Below are 19,159 nucleotides of genomic sequence, written 5' to 3'. Positions count from 1 at the left end.
ACCCTCAGTGACTTCTTAGTACCTCAGGACAAATGCAGACTCCTTGCCCTTCATGGTCTTGTTCTGGTCACCCCCTTGGACCCTTCTCCTTCCTAGCCTCCACATGGCTGCAGGTATATCCGCAGATTGTCCAGGCTATTCTCTGTCCTGCCATACCCTTCCCACTCCAGCTTAGGCTCCTGAGTCCTACTCATGTTGTACCTGTACCAATGTCCCAGACCCTATTTAACGCTTCCATCCTGTGCAGCCCTAATCAGGATTAATGACACTGAAACTGTCTTTCTCTTTGGGGCAAGGAAGGGTCTACTTATTTGATTCAATACCCAAGCCCCTCTGCTGGCACAGAAAAGTTACCCAATCAGTGTGGCAGGTGTGAATGAATAATAGTAACATACCCACCACATAGTGCTAATCCCACACCTGGCACTGTTCTAGGCAATTTACATATATAAACTCACATATCCACACGACAACCCCAAGGTTGATACATCCTCGTTATACCAACATGGAAACTAGACCATTGAGCAGTTTAAGTAAGTTGTCCCAGCTAGTAAGTGCTGGGCTGGGGTTTGAACCAGCAGTTTGATTTTCCATAAATGAGTCAAGAGATGGAAGGAGAAGGTTGGAACAGCAGGAAAAGAACCCAGGTAGAATTTGGTCTGTGTGTTTTGCATCTAAGGATCTTCCCGCCCTCTCTCATTTCGCTCCCAGAAACCCCATTTTATGAAGCAGGAAAGAGAGACCCAGGGCGACCACAAATAACTCCGAGAGACCTGTGGAGGGAGCCGTGGAATTTATTTGGGGGTCCAGGAGCACGGGTGTAGCCGGTATGGGCTGGCTCCAAACTACAACTCCCAGGAGGCACCGGGCCCCCAAAGCCCACGCGACGTCACAGCGGCAGAGGGCGCAGGCGGCTCGGCTAGCCCGGCCGGTGGACTGTTGGGCCGTTTCGCTCGGACCTCGGCCCTGGCCCTGGCCCTGGCCCTGGCACCGCGGTAAGTGGAGCAACCCGCGCCAACCCTGCCTGCAGGGGCTTGGCGGCGCGCGCTCGTAGCCTCCGCCATTGAGCTGGGCTGTGGAGTGCGCGTGGACCGGGATGGCATCTACCATATAGGGGGGATACGGGCCGAACCAAGTGACCCTGCGGAGGGGAAACCCAGACGGCGACTCCCAGGCCGCTACTTTGGGGCAGTTGGGGGGACCATACTGTGTGCCACACATACGCAGACCACACTCGAGGGGCCCAGGTCTAAAGGACGCTGAGTAGGGGTCAACCCCGCCCCCTGAACGGGGGTCCCCAGGACCATAGGGAGCGGGGCGTTGTTTTCCGGCTGGACGAGTCTGAGGGTCCCCAACCCTCCAAACACCAGATAGAGCCTCAAGTTGAAGAATTGCCTCGGAAAACAAGGTTTACAGGCTCGGTCTGTATGTGTTTGGGAGGTGGTTGAATGGGTGGGCAGAGATTGCCCAGGTCTGATGTTACCAGTGCCCACGTGGAAAGATGTATTGTCTGGATTCGGATCTTTACAACTACCCCTTCCCTTTCCCTGACAGATGGGAACTGCTCCCTGGGGACTGAGCTTGTCAGCATCCTTGACCTGCTGTCGCCCCTGAAGTCAGAGAAGAGACCCTGCGGACCTACACACACCCCCTGCCCTGTTTCGGGGTCGTGTCCTTGTATCTGGTCTTCTGCCCCTAGCAGCCGCCTAGTCCGACAAAGAAACAAAGGAGCAGAGCAGAACGATGATATTGGCGTCCGTGCTGGGGAGTGGTCCCCGGAGCGGGCCTCCACTCCGGCCCTTACTGGGGCCTGCACTGTCGCTCCGGGCCCGCTCCACATCAGCCACCGATACGCACCACGTGGAGATGGCACGGGAGCGCTCCAAGACTGTCACCTCCTTTTACAATCAGTCGGCCATCGATGTGGCAGCGGAGAAGGTGCGCAGCTGGCAAGAGGCCGGAGCTGGAACGGGTGTCCAGGGAAGGGGTGGAGCTAATGTGGTGGGGGTGGGGTGTTGCAGATCCAGTGCTCAAAGCCCATCTGCCCCCTCCAGCCCTCAGTCCGCCTCACTCCAACCATGATGCTCTATTCAGGCCGCTCTCAGGACGGCAGCCACCTCCTGGTAAGATTTCTGCACCCTATTTCCCTCTTGGTCCCTGGAGCTCTGGCCCAGCCACTCATGTCCTGGCCCTGACTTCCCTCTTCTTTTCTAGAAAAGTGCCCGGTATTTGCAGCAAGAGTTGCCAGTGAGGATCGCTCACCGCATCAAAGGTTTTCGTAGCCTTCCTTTTATCATTGGCTGCAACCCCACCATATTACACGTGGTAAGGTGGTCTCAGGGGGCATGGGTTTCTCTAGAGGGGACCTTAGATCATTGTGCCCACTGCCCAAGGGGCATATTGGGAGATGGGACTAGAGTGGCAGAGACTTGTCTGCCAAAAGGTTTCAGGGCCATAGAAGACTCAGATCCAAGCCTTCAGAGGCCAAAGTTGAATATTCATGGAGGCTTAAAAGGCCATGATGGGAGTTTAAACCAAGTGAATTGGGGTGGATGGCAATCCCCATGGGTAAGCATGGGTGGCTGCTCTCTACCCAGTGCCCACAACATCCCTGTGAATTCCCACACCTCTTCCTTGCAGCACGAGTTGTACATCCGTGCCTTCCAGAAGCTGACAGACTTCCCTCCGGTGAGGGCTGGGCCAGGGTAAGGTGAGGGGCTGAGAGGTCAGGGCTGGAACATCCATGCTTATGACTCTGTGGCCTATAGATCAAGGACCAGGCGGATGAGGCCCGGTACTGCCAGCTGGTGCGACAGCTGCTGGACGACCACAAGGATGTGGTGACCCTCTTGGCTGAGGGCCTGCGTGAGAGCCGGAAGCACATAGAGGTTAGGGGCAGCACAGTGGGCACCCAAGACTACTGGGGGGCCTGGGAAAAGTACAGAGTTTCTGAGACTCCACTCTTTACAGGATGAGAAGCTTGTCCGCTACTTCTTGGACAAGACACTGACTTCAAGGCTTGGGATCCGTATGTTGGCCACACATCATCTGGCGCTGCATGAGGACAAGGTGGGGTGCTGGGATCTGAGACCTATCAGGTGGGGCAGAGGGGACTGAGCCAGGGGTCCCCTTGGGCTGGGGACTGGGCCAAGGGCCTGGGGAGAGGTTTGGGGATGCTTCAGAGGTCCAAAGATTGCAAGCATTTGGTGGCCAAGGTGTGGGTCAAGGTGCTGCTTAGTCTTGACTTCTTTCTCCTGCCAGCCCGACTTTGTTGGCATCATCTGCACTCGCCTGTCGCCAAAGAAGATTATTGAAAAGTGGGTGGACTTTGCCAGGTGAGGCTAGAACAGCTAAGGGGGTGGATATCTTCCAGCCCAGAAGGCTTGGGTCTGAGCCCTTGCCTAGGGCATGGTCTAGGGCAGGCTTTCTCAAATGTGGCACAATTAACATTTTGGGTCAGATAATTCTTAGGAGGTGTCTCATGCTTGTTAGGATCTTTAGAAGGGTGCCTGGCTTTTACTTAATACAACTCCTAGCTGTGGCAAGCAAAAATGTCTCTAGAAATTGTAAAATTTCTCTAGGGGTGGTGGGGGCAGAAATTCCTCCATCTGAGAATCACTGGTCTAGGTTTGAATCCTTGCTCCTATCTACAGACGCCTGTGTGAGCACAAGTATGGCAATGCCCCCCGCGTCCGCATCAATGGACATGTGGCTGCCCGTTTCCCCTTCATCCCTATGCCACTGGACTACATCCTGCCTGAGCTCCTCAAGAATGCCATGAGGTGGGCTGGCTGGATATGTTGGAAGGGGGCAAGACAGGAACAGGGGTGAAGCTGGGGTACCACTACCTGCTGATCTTTCTTCCCTGCATAGAGCTACGATGGAGAGTCACCTAGATACTCCCTACAATGTCCCAGATGTGGTCATTACCATCGCCAACAATGATATCGATCTCGTCATCAGGTTTGCCCTGAGTGGGAGTTGAGCTGGGATATATGGGGGTTCCAGGCACTGTTTCTGACTTGCTCTATGACCTTGAGCCATACCTGCCCTGCCCTGAGACAAGATACACTTTGTTTCTGAGAATGCCATGAGCTGGATATGAATGGATCTGGGGTCAGCTGGTTTACAGGGCTCTGTGCTTGTCAGCAACTGAAAGGCCTGGACTGAGGAGTCAGGAGTAACCAGTCCATGATGCTGGCTTGAGAATAAATGTAAAATCCTGTGAGAAGGTATAAGCAACCAGTGGCTCAGCAGAAGTGAGCCACTTCTGCCATTTCATTATTATAAAAAATAATGCCCGAGGGTCCAGGTGGACTACATTCCATCTTTGGGTGGAGGGGGCAGGAAGGCTGACTTAGCACTATTTGCTTGGGAGGTAGTGAGCCCCCACCAAAGCTGAGCCAAGCCCATGTTATCAACATCCTGCCAGGATTTCAGACCGGGGCGGGGGAATCGCTCACAAAGACCTGGATCGGGTTATGGACTACCACTTCACTACAGCTGAGGCCAGCACCCAGGACCCCCGGATCAGCCCCCTTTTTGGCCACCTGGACATGCACAGTGGTGGCCAGTCAGGGCCCATGCACGGGTGAGGCCCCACCTGGCCACAATGGGAGGGTGGGGGTCCCCGGGAGACTCAAGCCTCTGAAGCCTCTGTCCTGTCCCCCATCCATTCTAGCTTCGGCTTTGGGCTGCCAACCTCACGGGCCTACGCAGAGTACCTCGGTGGTTCCCTTCGGCTGCAGTCCCTGCAGGGCATCGGCACAGATGTCTACTTGCGGCTCCGTCACATCGATGGCCGAGAGGAAAGCTTCCGCATCTGACCCCACAGCCCTTGGCCTGCTTGCCTGCCTGGCCTGGGCTGCACACCCTGCCAGGACCTTCTGGGTGAGGCAGGGTACCACCCTGCTCCACATGCTGCTGCATCTGGGGTCTTAGGGCCCCAAATATATGGAATTACATGGAGCCCGGTGCTGCCCCTCCTCTACAGAGGTCCGTTGCCTCCCTGCCTCCAGGCCTTGGAGGAGAGGAAGTGGGGACCCTTGAGGCCTCCAGCACCAGCTCCGTTATTCTTGTTCCTGGGGAACCCCTACCTTGACTGCTGTTTGTTATTAAAGTTCACATTTTGAATGCCCTCTTGGGCCCCGTGTGTGGGGAGCGCAGGTGAGCTTTGGTTTCCACCCTATTCTGGTTCCCTGGGCCCTTGGGTTTAATTAGCTCATGTCTTAGTCTCTAACTGTCCTGACAGCCTGGCAGGCTATGTATAGAATTGCCCCCAAATCTCTTGCACATTTGGTTTGGCGGGAGTTGGGATGGCTCTGGCAGTTTGTGCAAAGACCTTTCATTCATTTCACTTAACAAATGTTTCTGGGTCCCAGATAATTTTGAAGGCCCAGCTTGGCCCAGCTTCAGGCCTCAGTTCTGACTCTTCCCTTCCTGGCAGTCACAGGTTCTGGAAGTGAAGGTCACCAGACTGGGCAACCTGAGCCACCTGATTCCTGAGCCTGAGTAAGGTTAAAAATACTGCCTGCCAGCTGTGCCTGCTTCTGCCAAGGAAAAGGAACACACAAGATTATACCCTGGCAGGTGCCAAGGGACAGTGGGGCATTGGTAGGGAGGGCTAAAGGAAAGGGCTCTAGAGAGCAGGTGGGACCCAGGGGAGGGGAAGACAGGCCTGAAAGCCTGCTTTGGTGGGACTGGTGATGGAGGTGGGGGATTGAGGGGAGACAGGAATTGTATCTGGAGGTCAAATGCCAGGTGGTGGAAACCACAGGGACTTACCAGACTGAAAATCCTGCTGACTGCAGTGCAGGGGGTCATGCTGGAGTACAGCCAAGAAGCATGGGCTTTTTACTGCAGGCAGCAGTGATCCATGGACAGATTTTAAGCTAGGAAGGGATGTTTCCACTTGGATTTCATAGAAGCAGATGCCGAAAGGAGGGTTTGTGTCCATGTGATTTGTTGAGAAAGTGCTCTGGTTAGGGAGTAGGGGAAGCAGGAAAGGGAAGGGCAGGAAACCAAACAAGGATGTCATCTCAGGCAAAAGTCCAGAGCTAGTAAGTTTTGCCTTAGAATTGAGGCAAGAGAGCTAAGTTCCACAGTCATTGATGGATTCCTTTACTTGACAATCATTGGTTAATGTCTATGTTGGGAAGTAGGAGTGGGTAGGTACTTAAACATCCAAACTGAAAACTTTCCTTTTCAGCTTCTTAAGGCAACACAGCTCTATTAGTCCAAAGGATAATTTGACAAAGAGCCTCTGGCTTTTGAAAGCACATCAATCAAAGGTAATCTGGATCTGAAGAAGCAACAAAGAGATTCCAGAGGATCTGGGTGAAGCATCTACATAGTTCTAGAAATAACAGATTTGCACAGAAGGAGGATTAGAAGGAGAATAGTGAGGAGGTTGGCGTAGTAACCTGGATCAGGGATTTATATACCCTAGGTTAATCCTGAACTAGAGAGGAGAGCATCCCTGCAAGATGTTGGGTGAAGTCAAAAGTGAGGCACCAGAACCTTAGGTGGATAGAGTGACAATCTTGAAGATGGGGAGTGGGAGAAGGCATTACAATTTTAATCTTGTCTTGCCTAACTTGTTTTTTCAGATTCTTATGCAGCCAGACACTTGGCATTCATTGCCCACCTCCAATTCTTTAATTTCCCCAAAGCCGAGTTACCAGCACTTCCCATTGCCATCACCCTCCCCACCTCCCATATGGAACTCCTATTTTTCTTTTCTTTTTAAAAAATTTTTTTTCAACATTTATTTATTTTTTGGGACAGAGAGAGACAGAGCATGAACGGGTGAGGGGCAGAGAGAGAGGGAGACACAGAATTGGAAACAGGCTCCAGGCTCCGAGCCATCAGCCCAGAGCCCGACGCGGGGCTCGAACTCACGGACCGCGAGATCGTGACCTGGCTGAAGTCGGACGCTTAACCGACTGGGCCCCTTCTTTTCTTTTTAAAGTTTATTTTGAGAGAGAGCGAGGGGAAGCGGCAAAGAGAGGGGGGCAGAGGTCCGAAGTGGGCTCCACACCACAGCAGAGAGCCCGATTTGGGGCTCGAACTCAACAGCCATGAAATCATGACCTGAGCAGAAGTTCAAGGCTTAACCAATTGAGCCACACAGGCACCCCAAGAACTCCTACTGATCTGCAACCTGAGGCCCCATACGCAGGCTTTGAGCATTCCACCCCAATAACCAATTTGAGCTTCTAAGCCCAATAACTAATTTATAAGTCAAAGAAAATTAAGAGAATGGCAAAAAAACCACATTTATTGAACACCTACCTTGCTTGGTACTGTGCGATACACTTATATACATAAGGGATACCCTTTATATAGTTATATGGGTTATACAGTTATGTATAGTTTAACCTTAACCGACCCTCTGAGAATGGACACCTTTGTACAATTTACCCAGAGTAGGATCAGAACCCGGATTCCTTACTAAGCCCAAGACGCTCTCTAATATGTCCACTGCGTCTAATTTGTCTAGGGGACAAATTAAGCCTTTAAAAAGGCTTAATTCTATGAGAGCAATTTACTAGCTATCCCTGGACACAGCTGTCCTGTTTCCTTCACCGTGAACAAGGACGGCAGTTTCTTCAATCTTTACAAAAGGGGTGACGGGGCTTTAGGTTGGCGGAAGTGGGCAACGCAGAAGTGGGTGTTAATTCCAAGCTCAAAGCCCTACTGCAGCCAGGGAGGCAGCTCTGGCTCCGTCCCGGTACCGGGTAAAGTGGGGGCAGTGCCTCTGGTAATTGGCACCTCCTGGCTTCCTCAGGCACCAGGCCCTTTAAAAAGATCGGGCTGAGTCATCACACATCACGAAGGTCTCCTCTTTCAACTCAGGGTTCAGCCATATTTCTATACGGAAAAAAAAAAAAATTCCAGCGCGATTGGCACACGAAAGGTCAAACTTGTCGGGGACCGCTAAAACGCCGCACTAACCAGTGAGCTCTTGCTATGCCACAGGCCCCGCCTTCAGGGCGGTAGCTGCCTCCGCCACGCGTCGCTGACCCGGAACTAAAAGCGCTGCGTGGCGCCGGATTCCAGCGTCATTTCCACTACGACGATGGCGGCACAGGGAGCAGCTGCGGCGGTTGCGGCGGCTACTTCAGGGGTCGCGGGGGAGAGCGATCCCGGGCCCGGGGAGAATGCGGCGGTCGAGGGGACCGCCCCGTCCCCAGGCCGCGTCTCTCCCCCGACTCCAGCGCGCGGCGAGCCGGAAGTCACCGTGGAGATCGGAGAAACGTACCTGTGCCGACGACCGGATAGCACCTGGCGTGAGGGCGGGGCCCAGGGACAGGGGGCGGGGCATGAGGGCGGGTTCTCTGAGGGGCTGACGTTGTAGGGGCGGGGCTTGAGGGAAGAGCGCGGAGTTTCCGCCCCTCCCGGGCACCGCCTACAAACCCCACCAGTCTGGCTCTCCTGGAACACAAGCAACTCCCGTTTAATTGTATGTAGAACTCCCATTCCACTTGCTTATCCAATCTTAGACTTCATTCCCTTTTTAAACAAAACCATCGTTCCTTGCTGGTCTCTCTGGTCTCTGCGACTTACTTTTCCATCCCTCTGCTACAACCGCCAGCAGAGGGGACCTACCAAAACACAAAAATGAGCTTCCTTTTTCCTTTTCTTGTCTTACTTCATCTTCAGAATAAACCCCCAATTCCTTAGAAGGACGTACATCTTTGTGACCTGTGGTTTTTAGACACCCCTAGCAAAGGCCATTGCCAGACTAGACCACACTGTACTCTCTGAAGACCACATGCCTTTTACCACCTGTGCCAAATGCTTGAATGCCCTTGCCTTTCTTGTTCACCTAGCTAGCTCCTACTCATCCTTTAACACACCATATCCCTTGTGATGCCATTACTGACTCCCTTCAGGCAAAGTGAGTCCTTCCCTTATGAATGTGCCTACAACATTTTCTTCATACCTCAGCTAGCCATAGTATATGTGACATTATGTAGTCATGGTCTGCGTCTTCCCATATCAAAGTGGGAACTTCTGGAGGGCAGGACCTCTTGTGATTCACTGCTGTGTCCTCTCTACCCAGCAATAACACAGCATAGGACCAGACACGCAGTGGTTGCCTTACTCATTTGTTGAATGGTTGGCTAGTTGTCAGGCGCTATGCTACATGCTTTAGAGGCATTAGCTCACCCTCTGAGGTGGGCACTATTAGTTCTGTTTTGAGATGAAGAAACTGAGGCTCAACCAAAATAATTTGCACTTAAATATAGGAAGTGAGGAGCTAGAATTGTATATAAACCCAGAGCCAGCCTTCATGACTGCTGAACAAATGAGCAACTAAGTGTAGTAAAACAAGCATTGTATTTGGAGCCAGACTTAAACTCAGTTAAATGTTAACTTCTTATTGTTTTTCAAATATGTGAGCCTGGGTAAGCTTCAATTTTTCATCTGTAAAGTAAGAGTAACAGCTCCAACCTGGCCCACTTCACAGGCAGCGATTGATGGAATGACAGATGTAGACGGGTGATGTTAGCTTGTGTATGTCCCCGGAATCTGGAAACTGCTCCTCAGTGTGAAGGATTCTTCTTGTTCCAGCCCTGCCTTTCTGATATCCTATCCTTTTTCTTTCACAGATTCTGCTGAAGTGATTCAGTCTCGAGTGAATGATCAGGAGGGCCGAGAGGAATTCTACGTACACTACGTGGGCTGTGAGTGACTTGGGGCTTTCTGGGCTTGGGCGGGGGAGAGGGGTGTAAGTACAGCACCCTCATGGCCTATCCTCACAGTTAACCGGCGACTAGACGAATGGGTAGACAAGAATCGGCTGGCACTGACCAAAACAGTAAAAGATGCCGTGCAGAAGAACTCAGAGAAGTACCTGAGCGAGCTGGCTGAGCAGCCTGAGCGCAAGATCACTCGCAACCAAAAGCGCAAGCATGATGAGATCAACCACGTGCAGAAGGTCTGGACCCCCTCCCTTTCCCCAAGGCCCCAGGAGGCTCAGCTGCCTCTGCCAACTTCCTTGGGTCCCAGTGCCAAAACCATAGCAGCTCCTGTTTCTTTTTTTTTCTTTCTTCCTTTTTTTTAATGTTTATGTATTTTGGCGGGAGAGAGAGAGGGAGACAGAGGATCCAAAGCAGGCTCTGCTTTGACAGCAGCGAGCCTGATGTGGGGCTCAGACGCCTGAGCCATGAGATCATGACCTGAGCTGAAGTCAGCTGCTTAACCGACTGAGCCACCCAGATGTTCCAGCAGCTCCCACTTCTTAAGCTCTTATAATGTGTAAGGGACTTTACTTATGTTTTGTGAGATACTCTTCACAGATAAGAAAACTGAGGCTCAGAGAGGGCAAGCACTTGGCTGCAGTCTCACAGCAAGGAAATGGCACACCTGGGACTGGAACTCAGGCCTCCTGCACCAATAGCCTCCTTTGTCTCCTATTTGCTGTGCCACCGTAGACAAAGAATTGAAGTCTGAAGAGAAGGAAGAGAACATATGATATTGGGTGCTTGCTGTTGCCAAGCACCGTGCTGAGTCCTGCATGTATATAAGGTTAATGCATCCTTCCTAACAGTTCAATGCCACAGGGATAATGGTTTCTTTTTGTAGATGAGGAAGCAGGATCTGAGAGGTTAGGTAACATGCCCAAGGTTACACAGCTAGTAAAAGGGCGGACTGGAATTAGAATAATAATGGTAAACATTTATTGGCTTGTGAGCCAAAGTTATAGGCTAAGTGTTTTAATACGTGATCTCACTGAAGTTTCACAGCAGTCCTGTGAGGTAAGCATTGTTATTATCTCCAGTTTACCGGGGAGGAATAGATGGGTTTAAGAACCCAGTCGGGGGGCGCCTGGGTGGCTCAGTCAGTTGAGTGTCTGACTTCAGCTCAGGTCATGATCTCACCATTTGTGAGTTCGAGCCCCGCGTCGGGCTTTGTGCTGACAACTCAAAGCCTGGAGCCCTTTTCGGCTTCTTTGTCTCCCTCTCTCTCTGCCCCTCCCCCACTCACACTCTGTATCTCTCTCTTTCAAAAATAAACATTAAAAAAAAAAAAAAAGAACCCAGTCAGGAATTAGATTTGCCAACTAGATTGTCCTACTTCAGGGCACCAGCCCTTAATCATGACTTTGACATGTCCTAGAAACTTGGGCCACTTGTTCCAAAGTCTGGGTTCTTTTCACCCCTGCCCCTGGGGGATACTTTTCCCCCACTCCGAGTCTCAGTTTCTTTTTGTAAAATGGGGAGTGCAGATGAGTCCAGGGCTTATTGAGATTTCAAGGCACTTAGACATTCATTACTTTCAGCCAGTGATATTTCATCCTTCTGCGTGTTTGTTGTGTGCTTTGGGGCAATGTTTTCCCAACTGTGGGGTGCAGCTTTTAGTAGATTGCCAAATTAGTTCAGTAGGTTGTGACCAGCGTTTAAATTTGAAAATGAGAGAAAGAGGGGTGCCTGGCTGGTGTAGTCGGTAGGGCATGCAACTCTTAATCTCAGGGTCATGAGTTTATGCCCCGCATTGGGTGGAGAGATTGCTTAAAAAATAAAGATAATAAAAAAATGAAAGGAAGAAATAGGATAAGATAGAAAATGTCAGAGTACGTTGTGCTTTATCAAAGGTAAGTATTATTTTTGAGAAGCACATAGAGATACACATATATGTATACACAAGCAGGTCAACTGGTTTACAGTGCTAACGGCTCTTCCTGTTGGGTGTTGTGAAAAAAAATTTTGAAATCCCTGAACCAGGAAGACCTTCAAGGTCTAAGGCAATTGATCTTCCTGTGACAAGTGGGAATGTTTAATATCTATTGTCTGATAGAGTAGCCACTGGCCACATGTGGCAATTGAGCACTTGAAATGTGTTTGGTGTGGCTAAGAATTAAATTTTATTTAAATGTAATGAATTTAGGGGCACCTGGGTAGCTCTGTCGGTTAAGCATCTGACTTTGGCTCAGGTCATGATCTCATGGTTTGTAGAGTTCGAGTCCTGTGTCAGCCTCTGTGCTGCCAGCTTAGAGCTTGTAGCCTGCTTCAGATTCTATGTCTCCGTCTCTCTCTGCCCCTCCCCTGCTCACACTCTGTCTCTCTCTCTCTCTCAAAAATAAATAAATATTAAAAAAAAATGTATACAATGAGTTTATTTATTTATTTTTAATTTTTTTTTTCAACGTTTATTTATTTTTGGGACAGAGAGAGACAGAGCATGAACGGGGGAGGGGCAGAGAGGGAGGGAGACACAGAATCGGAAACAGGCTCCAGGCTCCGAGCCATCAGCCCAGAGCCTGACGCGGGGCTTGAACTCACAGACTGCGAGATCGTGACCTGGCTGAAGTTGGACGCTTAACCGACTGCACCACCCAGGCGCCCCTGTAAACAATGAGTTTAAATAGCCACTTGTGGCCAGTGGCTCTTCCGTTGGAGAACATAGGTCTCAGTATCTCTTAGTTCCTCGACCAGGTTGCACTAGCAAATTAAATCTCAAAAATGTACCTCAAAGCTGATAGTCAGCAGGGTGGATGACAGTAGGCCAGTGGTGATAAATTCAGAGGATGGATAATCAGCGAGTTAATGAGTCAGATTCTTCACAGCTTAATTAACATTTAATTCTAAATAAACTGCAGCATTTGAAAAAGTAGTGTTTTTGTAGTTCTTTAATGCATTTGCAGGAGAGGATTGTATTTTGTGAGAGCTGGGAAGTGGGTTTTTAAAGAGGCATATGAGGAAAATCTTTCTTCCCTCATCTTTGCAGGGGTTAGGCTCAGGGTTGAACAAACGAGGGGCCTGTGCCTGACAGTGCTGAGTACCGGTTCTGTAGCCTCACCTCTCTGTGCCTTAGTTTCCTTTTTGTGCAGTATGGGTAATGAGCACTCTTGTCCCTGGTTCTTTGTGAGGACTAAATGAAGTAATGCCTATGGAGTGCTTGGCACTTGGAATAAATGGCAGCTGGCTATCCCCAAGGGCAAGTGACCTCACCTCTCCCTGCCAGTTTACTTCCCTGTAAAATAGAAATAAGAATGCTCTGTTTTAGGGTGGCTGAAAAGGTTAAATGGGGCCATACAGGCAAAGTGCTTTGTGGAAGGGGGTCTGGGTAAAATGCTGGCTCCTTTCTCCCTTCTCAACTATAGGGCAAGGCTGCTGTCTCCTCTAGTGTAGGTCATGGGCTTTCTTGGATCCCCCCTTCATTGTTAGGCTGTGCTTGCTTTGCTTCTACAGAGTCTGGCTTAGGAATAGGATGTGTTGTGAGTGTGACATGACTTTTAGTCCCTGCTTTCTAAGGACTTGGAAAATAGGGGAAACCAATTGGGGGCAGTTAGAGGGGATTGTTGTTAACCACTGCATTCCCAACTTGAGAAGGAGAGGGCATATTCTGTGTCAGAAGAATCCAGTCCGGTCTCCTAGAGGGGGCAGGAAGGGTGCGAGGCCTTGAAGGACAGGAAAGAGCACAGTAAAAACAATTACCCATGATGGCTCATAAAACTGCCTCATCTCACACTCACCTGGCTTATGCTCTGTTTGAGGTTGAGTAAGCATTTTTTGGCAGAAAGAGGAGAGGAAACTGCATGTGCAAAGGCACGGAGGCCTCAAAAAGAGAGTTATCGATAATGTAGATTTGAAGGGGCTAAGACTGGAGGCTGGGAATCTGCAGGGGCTTAGGTAAATGTCCAGACTTGAGATGGTGGCAATGGCTATTTGGAGTTGGGCAGAGAATTCCAGAGAGGGATCAATTCCACAGATGTCAAGGAGGTAAAATTCACAGGACTTGGCCCTAAATTGAATGCCAGCTTCCTGAGAGAAGGAGTCTTAAAAGTAGACCAGGGGCACCTGGGTGGCTCAGTTGGTTAAGCATCCGACTCTTGATTTCAGCTCAGGTCATGATCTCACGGTTTGTGAGTTCGAGCCCCGCATCAGACTCTGAGCTGGCAGTGTGGAACCTGCTTGGGATTCTCTCTGCCCCTCCCCCGATTGCCTCTCTCTCTCTCTCTCTCTCTCTCTCTCTCTCTCTCTCTCTCTCTCAAATAAATAAAAGCACTTAAAAAAAAGAGCAGACCTTCTATTGGTCTTGGATAATTGGACTGAGGGGATGTGCCCAGTGAGATGGGGACCCCAGGAGGACGAATAGGTTTGTAGGGAGCACAGGTTTAGTTCCTTTCTAGACACCCAGGCACCTATGGGAGTGACCCATGGGGCAGGCAGCTCCCTGGATCTGGTGCTCAGGAAAGAGGTCCAGCCACACCAGGGAGTCTAGTGCCAGTTCCTCCTGTTTGCACAGAAGACAAGATCCATTACTCATCTGCCTCACAACAATTTTGGCAGAGCTGGTTGATCCCATTGTATAGCTGAAGGTTTTAGCCCAAGGAGACTGGAACCAGGCCTGATCCTAGCCATGTTCATCTGGCAAAAGGTCTAAACTCGGGCATCAGGGATGTGTGGGTGGGCGGGGAAAGTGAGAGAGAAGCTTGGCCCACCCGGCTTCAAAACCAGATAAAACAAGTCAGCTGTTCATGTGGTTGTTGTCATTCGGAGGATGAGGTCTGGAAGACGGGAAGGAAACACTGGGTTCTGGTTCAGGGGAGGGACGGCTTGACCTCCACTTGTGTTCACCTCTGTCCATTGCTCTGTCCTTGCCCAGACCTATGCAGAGATGGACCCCACAACAGCAGCCTTGGAGAAGGAACATGAGGCGGTAAGCAGGGGCAGGGCTCCTGCCTGTGGGTACCCCCTCTCCCAGCTTTCCTTGCTCTGACTGAGCCATCCACTGCCCTCCACTCCCACGTTACCCACAGATCACCAAGGTGAAGTATGTGGACAAGATCCACATCGGGAACTACGAAATCGATGCCTGGTACTTCTCACCGTTCCCCGAGGACTATGGGAAACAGCCCAAGCTGTGGCTCTGCGAGTACTGCCTTAAGTACATGAAATTCGAGAAGAGCTACCGCTTCCACTTGGTGAGACTGGGCCAGCTGGGTCTGGTGAGAGAGGCAGGCGTGGAGGCGAGGGCTGCTGAGGCTGCAGCGATAGGGAAGAGAGACAGGTCCAGAGGAGTTGAGTACAAGGAAGAGCTGCCCGTGGGTCAAGAGAACTGGGTTCTAGGCCTGGCCTTACCTTTGCTCGAGTGACCTTGGCCAACTTGCTGCCTTTCCCCAGACCTCAGTTTCCTCTTCTGTGGAATGGGGACAGTAATCCCTGCCCTTACCACTTCTTCAGGTCAACCCAAACACCACATGTTAATCAAGGCCAGCGCAGTGCCAGGTTCCTCAGTGCAAAAGAGGAAGCGAGCATAGCCCCTGAGCAATGGGACTGTAAGGTGTGGACAGATGGGAAGCATTGGCGGGGAAGAGGGGGGAGCTGTGGCGGGGGTGGGGTTGGTGTGGGGGTGGGTGTTGCTGGGGGCTCGCATCACTAGTGCAGCAGGGAACACTAGGATATTTCCCAAAGGGTGTAACCTGAGGCAGATGTATGCATTTTAGCAATCGCCATTGTCATGGATAAGAGCGCTGGAGAGTCCTCCCAAGCCAGGCTGCTCTGAACTTGAAACCATCTAGCTGTATAATATTCAAGCCAGTTATTTAGCCTCTCTGTGCTTCTTCATCTATAAAATCTATAAAATAGCCTATAAAATAGGCTCTGTCTCCTCAGGGAGTTGGGAGGATTCCTTGACATAGGTGAGGTATGGAGCCCAGAGTCTGTAGATGGGGAAACAGAAGCAGAGACCTGTTGGAAGCCACACAGGGTTGTATGGGTGTACCTAGCAGAGAACCTCAGGGTCTCAAGCTTTTGTCTCCCCATCCCCACCCCCAGGGGCAGTGTCAGTGGCGGCAACCCCCAGGGAAGGAGATCTATCGCAAGAGCAACATCTCTGTGTACGAGGTGGATGGCAAAGACCACAAGGTGAGTTAGATGGCCGAAGTGCTGTGGGGAGGTGGGGAGAAGCATTGGCACCTCTTGGATGATCCTCGTTGTCACCAGAAGGGTAGAAGCCAGTCTTGGGACAAGCCCCCACCGGGAAAAGGCCTGTGGGATCATGCTTAGCCTTGGTAGACACATGGCCCTGTGGTGTCAGTTTTGGGGACTGAGTTTCTGTTCTGTCCCTGAAGACTTTTCTCCTGATGGGTAGCTTAGTATTGGGCAGTTTTGACACCCAGAATAGACTGTCATGTCGGAGGGTGCTTTTAGAAGCGCTTTCTCTTTCTGCCTGAAGGAAAGGTTTCTTTCCTGGGAGGAGACTGCTTGGTGTGAGACTTTCTGCCTGAGACCAGTGTGGCTCTGACAGCTGAGTTCCTGGTTTCTGGCAGAAAGACTTCAGTGGGGGAGGGTGGGGCCTTTAGAGTCTGCTTTGCTGCAATTGAGAACCTGGCCTTTACCTGGTCAGTCTGGGAAGGTCTCACTAAGTGTCCCTGTTCCCATGGAAGGGCAGTAGAGTGTGAGGAAGAGAGGGCAGGCTTCTGAGTGGCTCCTGCTTCAAATTGTCCTGTCATTTAGTAGCTGACCTTGGACAAGTTACTTAACGTTGTTTGTTCCTGTTTCCTCATCTATAAGATAAGAGTCATGATGTTTACCTAATAGGGTTGTTGGTGGAACAAATGAGACAGCAATGGCAAGTAGTTAACACTGTGCCTGGCATCAAGTAGGTGCTTAGTAAACATGGGCCTTTGTTACTATTGGTGACCTCTTGGGCTCAGTCAGCCTTGTGATAAATAGCTTGGGGAATATTAGCCCTTAACCTGGCCTGAGTCCCCTGCTTTGCCTGAGCATGAACAGGGGGAGTGGCACAAAGGGCTCCAGCAGGAGGTGTGGATGTTCTTTCTAGCTCTACCCTTGGTTAACTTTGAAGCCTCAGGCAAGCACTACCCCTTTCCAGAGCCTCAGTTTCTTCCTAAGCAAAGTGCACTAGCAATGCTGGGCTTCACAATTGTTGGGTCAAATAAGAGTGGGTGTAAAAGGTGTCCTAAATCAGTGGGCCTCTTGATCTGTGCCATGAAGCCACCCTCACGGTCTCATTGTCCCTTCCGATGTCGGTCTCTAGCCTGAGTGGGTATATGGGCCTCAGCAGAGTGTGGCCAAGTGGGCAGACAGCTCAGGCTTTGGAGTCAGGCTCAAAGCTCACCCATTCAGCAAACATTTACCAAGCACGAGGCTAAGCATGAAGCTTGGTGTTTGCTCTGAACAAGACAGAACTCATATACCAGTTTGAATCCTGCTGTAGCACTCAGCAGCTGTGGGACCTCATGCCAGCCATAGCTCCTCTGAGCCTCAGTTTCCCAATCTGAAACATAAGATTTAATGTCCCTGAAGATTGAACTCCTATTTAGCACTTAGAAGTGGTAACTGAGGGGTGCCTGGGTGGCTCAATCGGCTAAACTTTCAGCTCTGATTTCAGGATTATGAGTTCAAGCCCTGCTTTGGGCTCCAAAGCTGGGCATGGAACCTATTTAAAAAAAAAAAAAAAAAAAAGGTAACTGAATGGGGCACTTGGCTGGCTATTGGTGGAGCACGTGACTCTTGATCTCAGGGTTGTGAGTTTGAGCCTTATGTTGGGTGTAGAGATTACTTAAAAATAAAATCTTTGGAAGAAAAAAAAAGGAAAGAAAAAAACAAAAAAAGAAGTGGTAACAGATTAATCTAGCTCTCTGGTTTTCAGTTTCCCTGTCCATCAGAAAATGACGGTAAGACTCCTTCCAATTCTAAATATTGTGAGGAGCCTGCTTCTCACTGGCCTGGCACTGGCTGCTCTCTAATGCCTGGCACTTGCATAGCAGGGTGGCAGCCACAGCCCAGGCCGAGGTGGGAGCGTTATACCTGCTCCCTGAGCCTGCTTCCACCTCCCCACTCCTCAGATTTACTGTCAGAACCTGTGTCTGCTGGCCAAGCTTTTCCTGGACCACAAGACGTTGTACTTTGACGTGGAGCCCTTCGTCTTTTACATCTTGACTGAAGTGGACAGGCAGGGGGCCCACATTGTTGGCTACTTCTCTAAGGTGCTGGGGTGGGGAGCCCGGGTTGAGGGAGGGTGGGGACTATGAACCAGAGAAAGGACTGAGCCTCCCCAGAGGTCCTGACCACACACCCCTGTAGGAGAAGGAGTCTCCAGATGGGAACAATGTGGCCTGCATCCTGACTCTGCCCCCCTACCAGCGGCGTGGCTATGGAAAATTCCTCATTGCTTTCAGTGAGTGGTTCCTGGCCTGTCAAGGAAGGGGCAACTACGGTGGGGGTGCCACCGCAGGGCCGGGTCCTCAGAATCCTTCTTTCCACCACTGCCAGGTTATGAGCTCTCCAAGCTAGAGAGCACAGTAGGCTCCCCTGAGAAGCCACTGTCTGACCTGGGCAAGCTCAGCTACCGCAGCTACTGGTCTTGGGTCCTGCTGGAGATCCTGCGAGACTTCCGGGGCACACTGTCCATCAAGGATCTTAGGTGAGGGCCCTGGAACCCTTAAAGAGGAACCCTTAGAAGAATCTAAGGTTGGCCATGATCTTGTCTGTCTCCTTGTCCCCTTTTGCTGTCCCAGTCAGACCCCACAAGGGAACTCTCCCCAGCAACTACTCCAATCCCTTTCTGCAGTCAGATGACCAGCATCACCCAGAATGACATCATCAGCACCCTACAGTCCCTCAATATGGTCAAGTACTGGAAGGGCCAGCATGTGATCTGTGTCACACCCAAGCTGGTAGAAGAACACCTCAAAAGTGCTCAGTATAAGAAACCACCCATAACAGGTAGGGGGGCGGGGGCTGCCCAGGTTGTGTGTGGTAGGGGGTAGGTGTTGAGGAGCCAGAGCTACCTTTTTGCTGTCACGTGATCCCAAACTAGTCTGACCAGCTCCCAGGACTGAAGCCTGGGGCAGGCTAGTCATTCCCAGGCTTCCCTGCCCCCTTCCCAGGACTCAGTCTGCCCTTGTTCTCACCTAGAGGTGATACCTGGCCCGGGCCCAGAGGCCCAGCCCTGCCTCTCATGTCTGTCTCCCCACAGTGGACTCTGTCTGTCTCAAGTGGGCCCCCCCCAAGCACAAGCAAGTGAAACTCTCCAAGAAGTGAATGGCCTGTGCCCCTGCTGCTGGACCTTTATCTCCTTGTCCCCTAGCCTGTAAATATGTACAGACCTGTTTCATCATTTTTTAAAATAAAGTAAGTTCTGCCAGTGGTTCTGGCCTTTGGAGGTGGGAGGGAGAGGC

At 50.9% G+C, this 19,159-nt stretch overlaps 2 protein-coding genes across 5 annotated transcripts; both read left to right on the top strand.

The window, feature by feature from the left end:
- Positions 1–865: 865 nt before the first annotated feature.
- Positions 866–5,138, top strand: BCKDK (branched chain keto acid dehydrogenase kinase). Of its 2 annotated transcripts, XM_040463141.1 has the most exons (12): positions 866–995; positions 1,555–1,938; positions 2,055–2,123; positions 2,215–2,325; positions 2,641–2,688; positions 2,769–2,888; positions 2,971–3,069; positions 3,262–3,335; positions 3,654–3,782; positions 3,874–3,963; positions 4,433–4,591; positions 4,682–5,138. In XM_040463141.1, the coding sequence occupies exons 2-12, from the start codon at positions 1,744–1,746 to the stop codon at positions 4,824–4,826; spliced, it is 1,239 nt and encodes a 412-aa protein (XP_040319075.1). In that variant the 5' UTR covers positions 866–995; positions 1,555–1,743; the 3' UTR covers positions 4,827–5,138. The 2 variants fall into 2 exon arrangements, with proteins under 2 accessions (XP_040319075.1, XP_040319076.1); XM_040463142.1 differs by lacking the exon at positions 4,433–4,591.
- A 2,917-nt stretch (positions 5,139–8,055) lies between these two features.
- On the top strand, positions 8,056–19,128 carry KAT8 (lysine acetyltransferase 8). 3 transcript variants are annotated; one of them, XM_040463254.1, is made up of 11 exons: positions 8,058–8,291; positions 9,618–9,692; positions 9,771–9,946; positions 14,617–14,670; positions 14,771–14,935; positions 15,789–15,878; positions 17,825–17,965; positions 18,063–18,156; positions 18,252–18,402; positions 18,550–18,704; positions 18,958–19,128. In XM_040463254.1, the coding sequence occupies exons 1-11, from the start codon at positions 8,081–8,083 to the stop codon at positions 19,020–19,022; spliced, it is 1,377 nt and encodes a 458-aa protein (XP_040319188.1). In that variant the 5' UTR covers positions 8,058–8,080; the 3' UTR covers positions 19,023–19,128. The 3 variants fall into 3 exon arrangements, with proteins under 3 accessions (XP_040319189.1, XP_040319190.1, XP_040319188.1); XM_040463255.1 differs by lacking the exon at positions 18,958–19,128 and having other exon boundaries at positions 8,056–8,291; positions 18,501–18,689; XM_040463256.1 differs by lacking the exon at positions 18,958–19,128 and having other exon boundaries at positions 8,056–8,291; positions 18,497–18,665.
- The last annotated feature ends 31 nt before the right edge of the window (positions 19,129–19,159 follow it).

The sequence above is a fragment of the Herpailurus yagouaroundi genome, unplaced genomic scaffold (genome assembly GCF_014898765.1).
Source record: "Herpailurus yagouaroundi ecotype Mexico unplaced genomic scaffold, PumYag 379, whole genome shotgun sequence".
NCBI lineage: Eukaryota > Metazoa > Chordata > Mammalia > Carnivora > Felidae > Herpailurus > Herpailurus yagouaroundi.
Note: the sequence above shows the minus strand (reverse complement) of the source record. Positions and strands in the feature narration are given on the sequence as shown.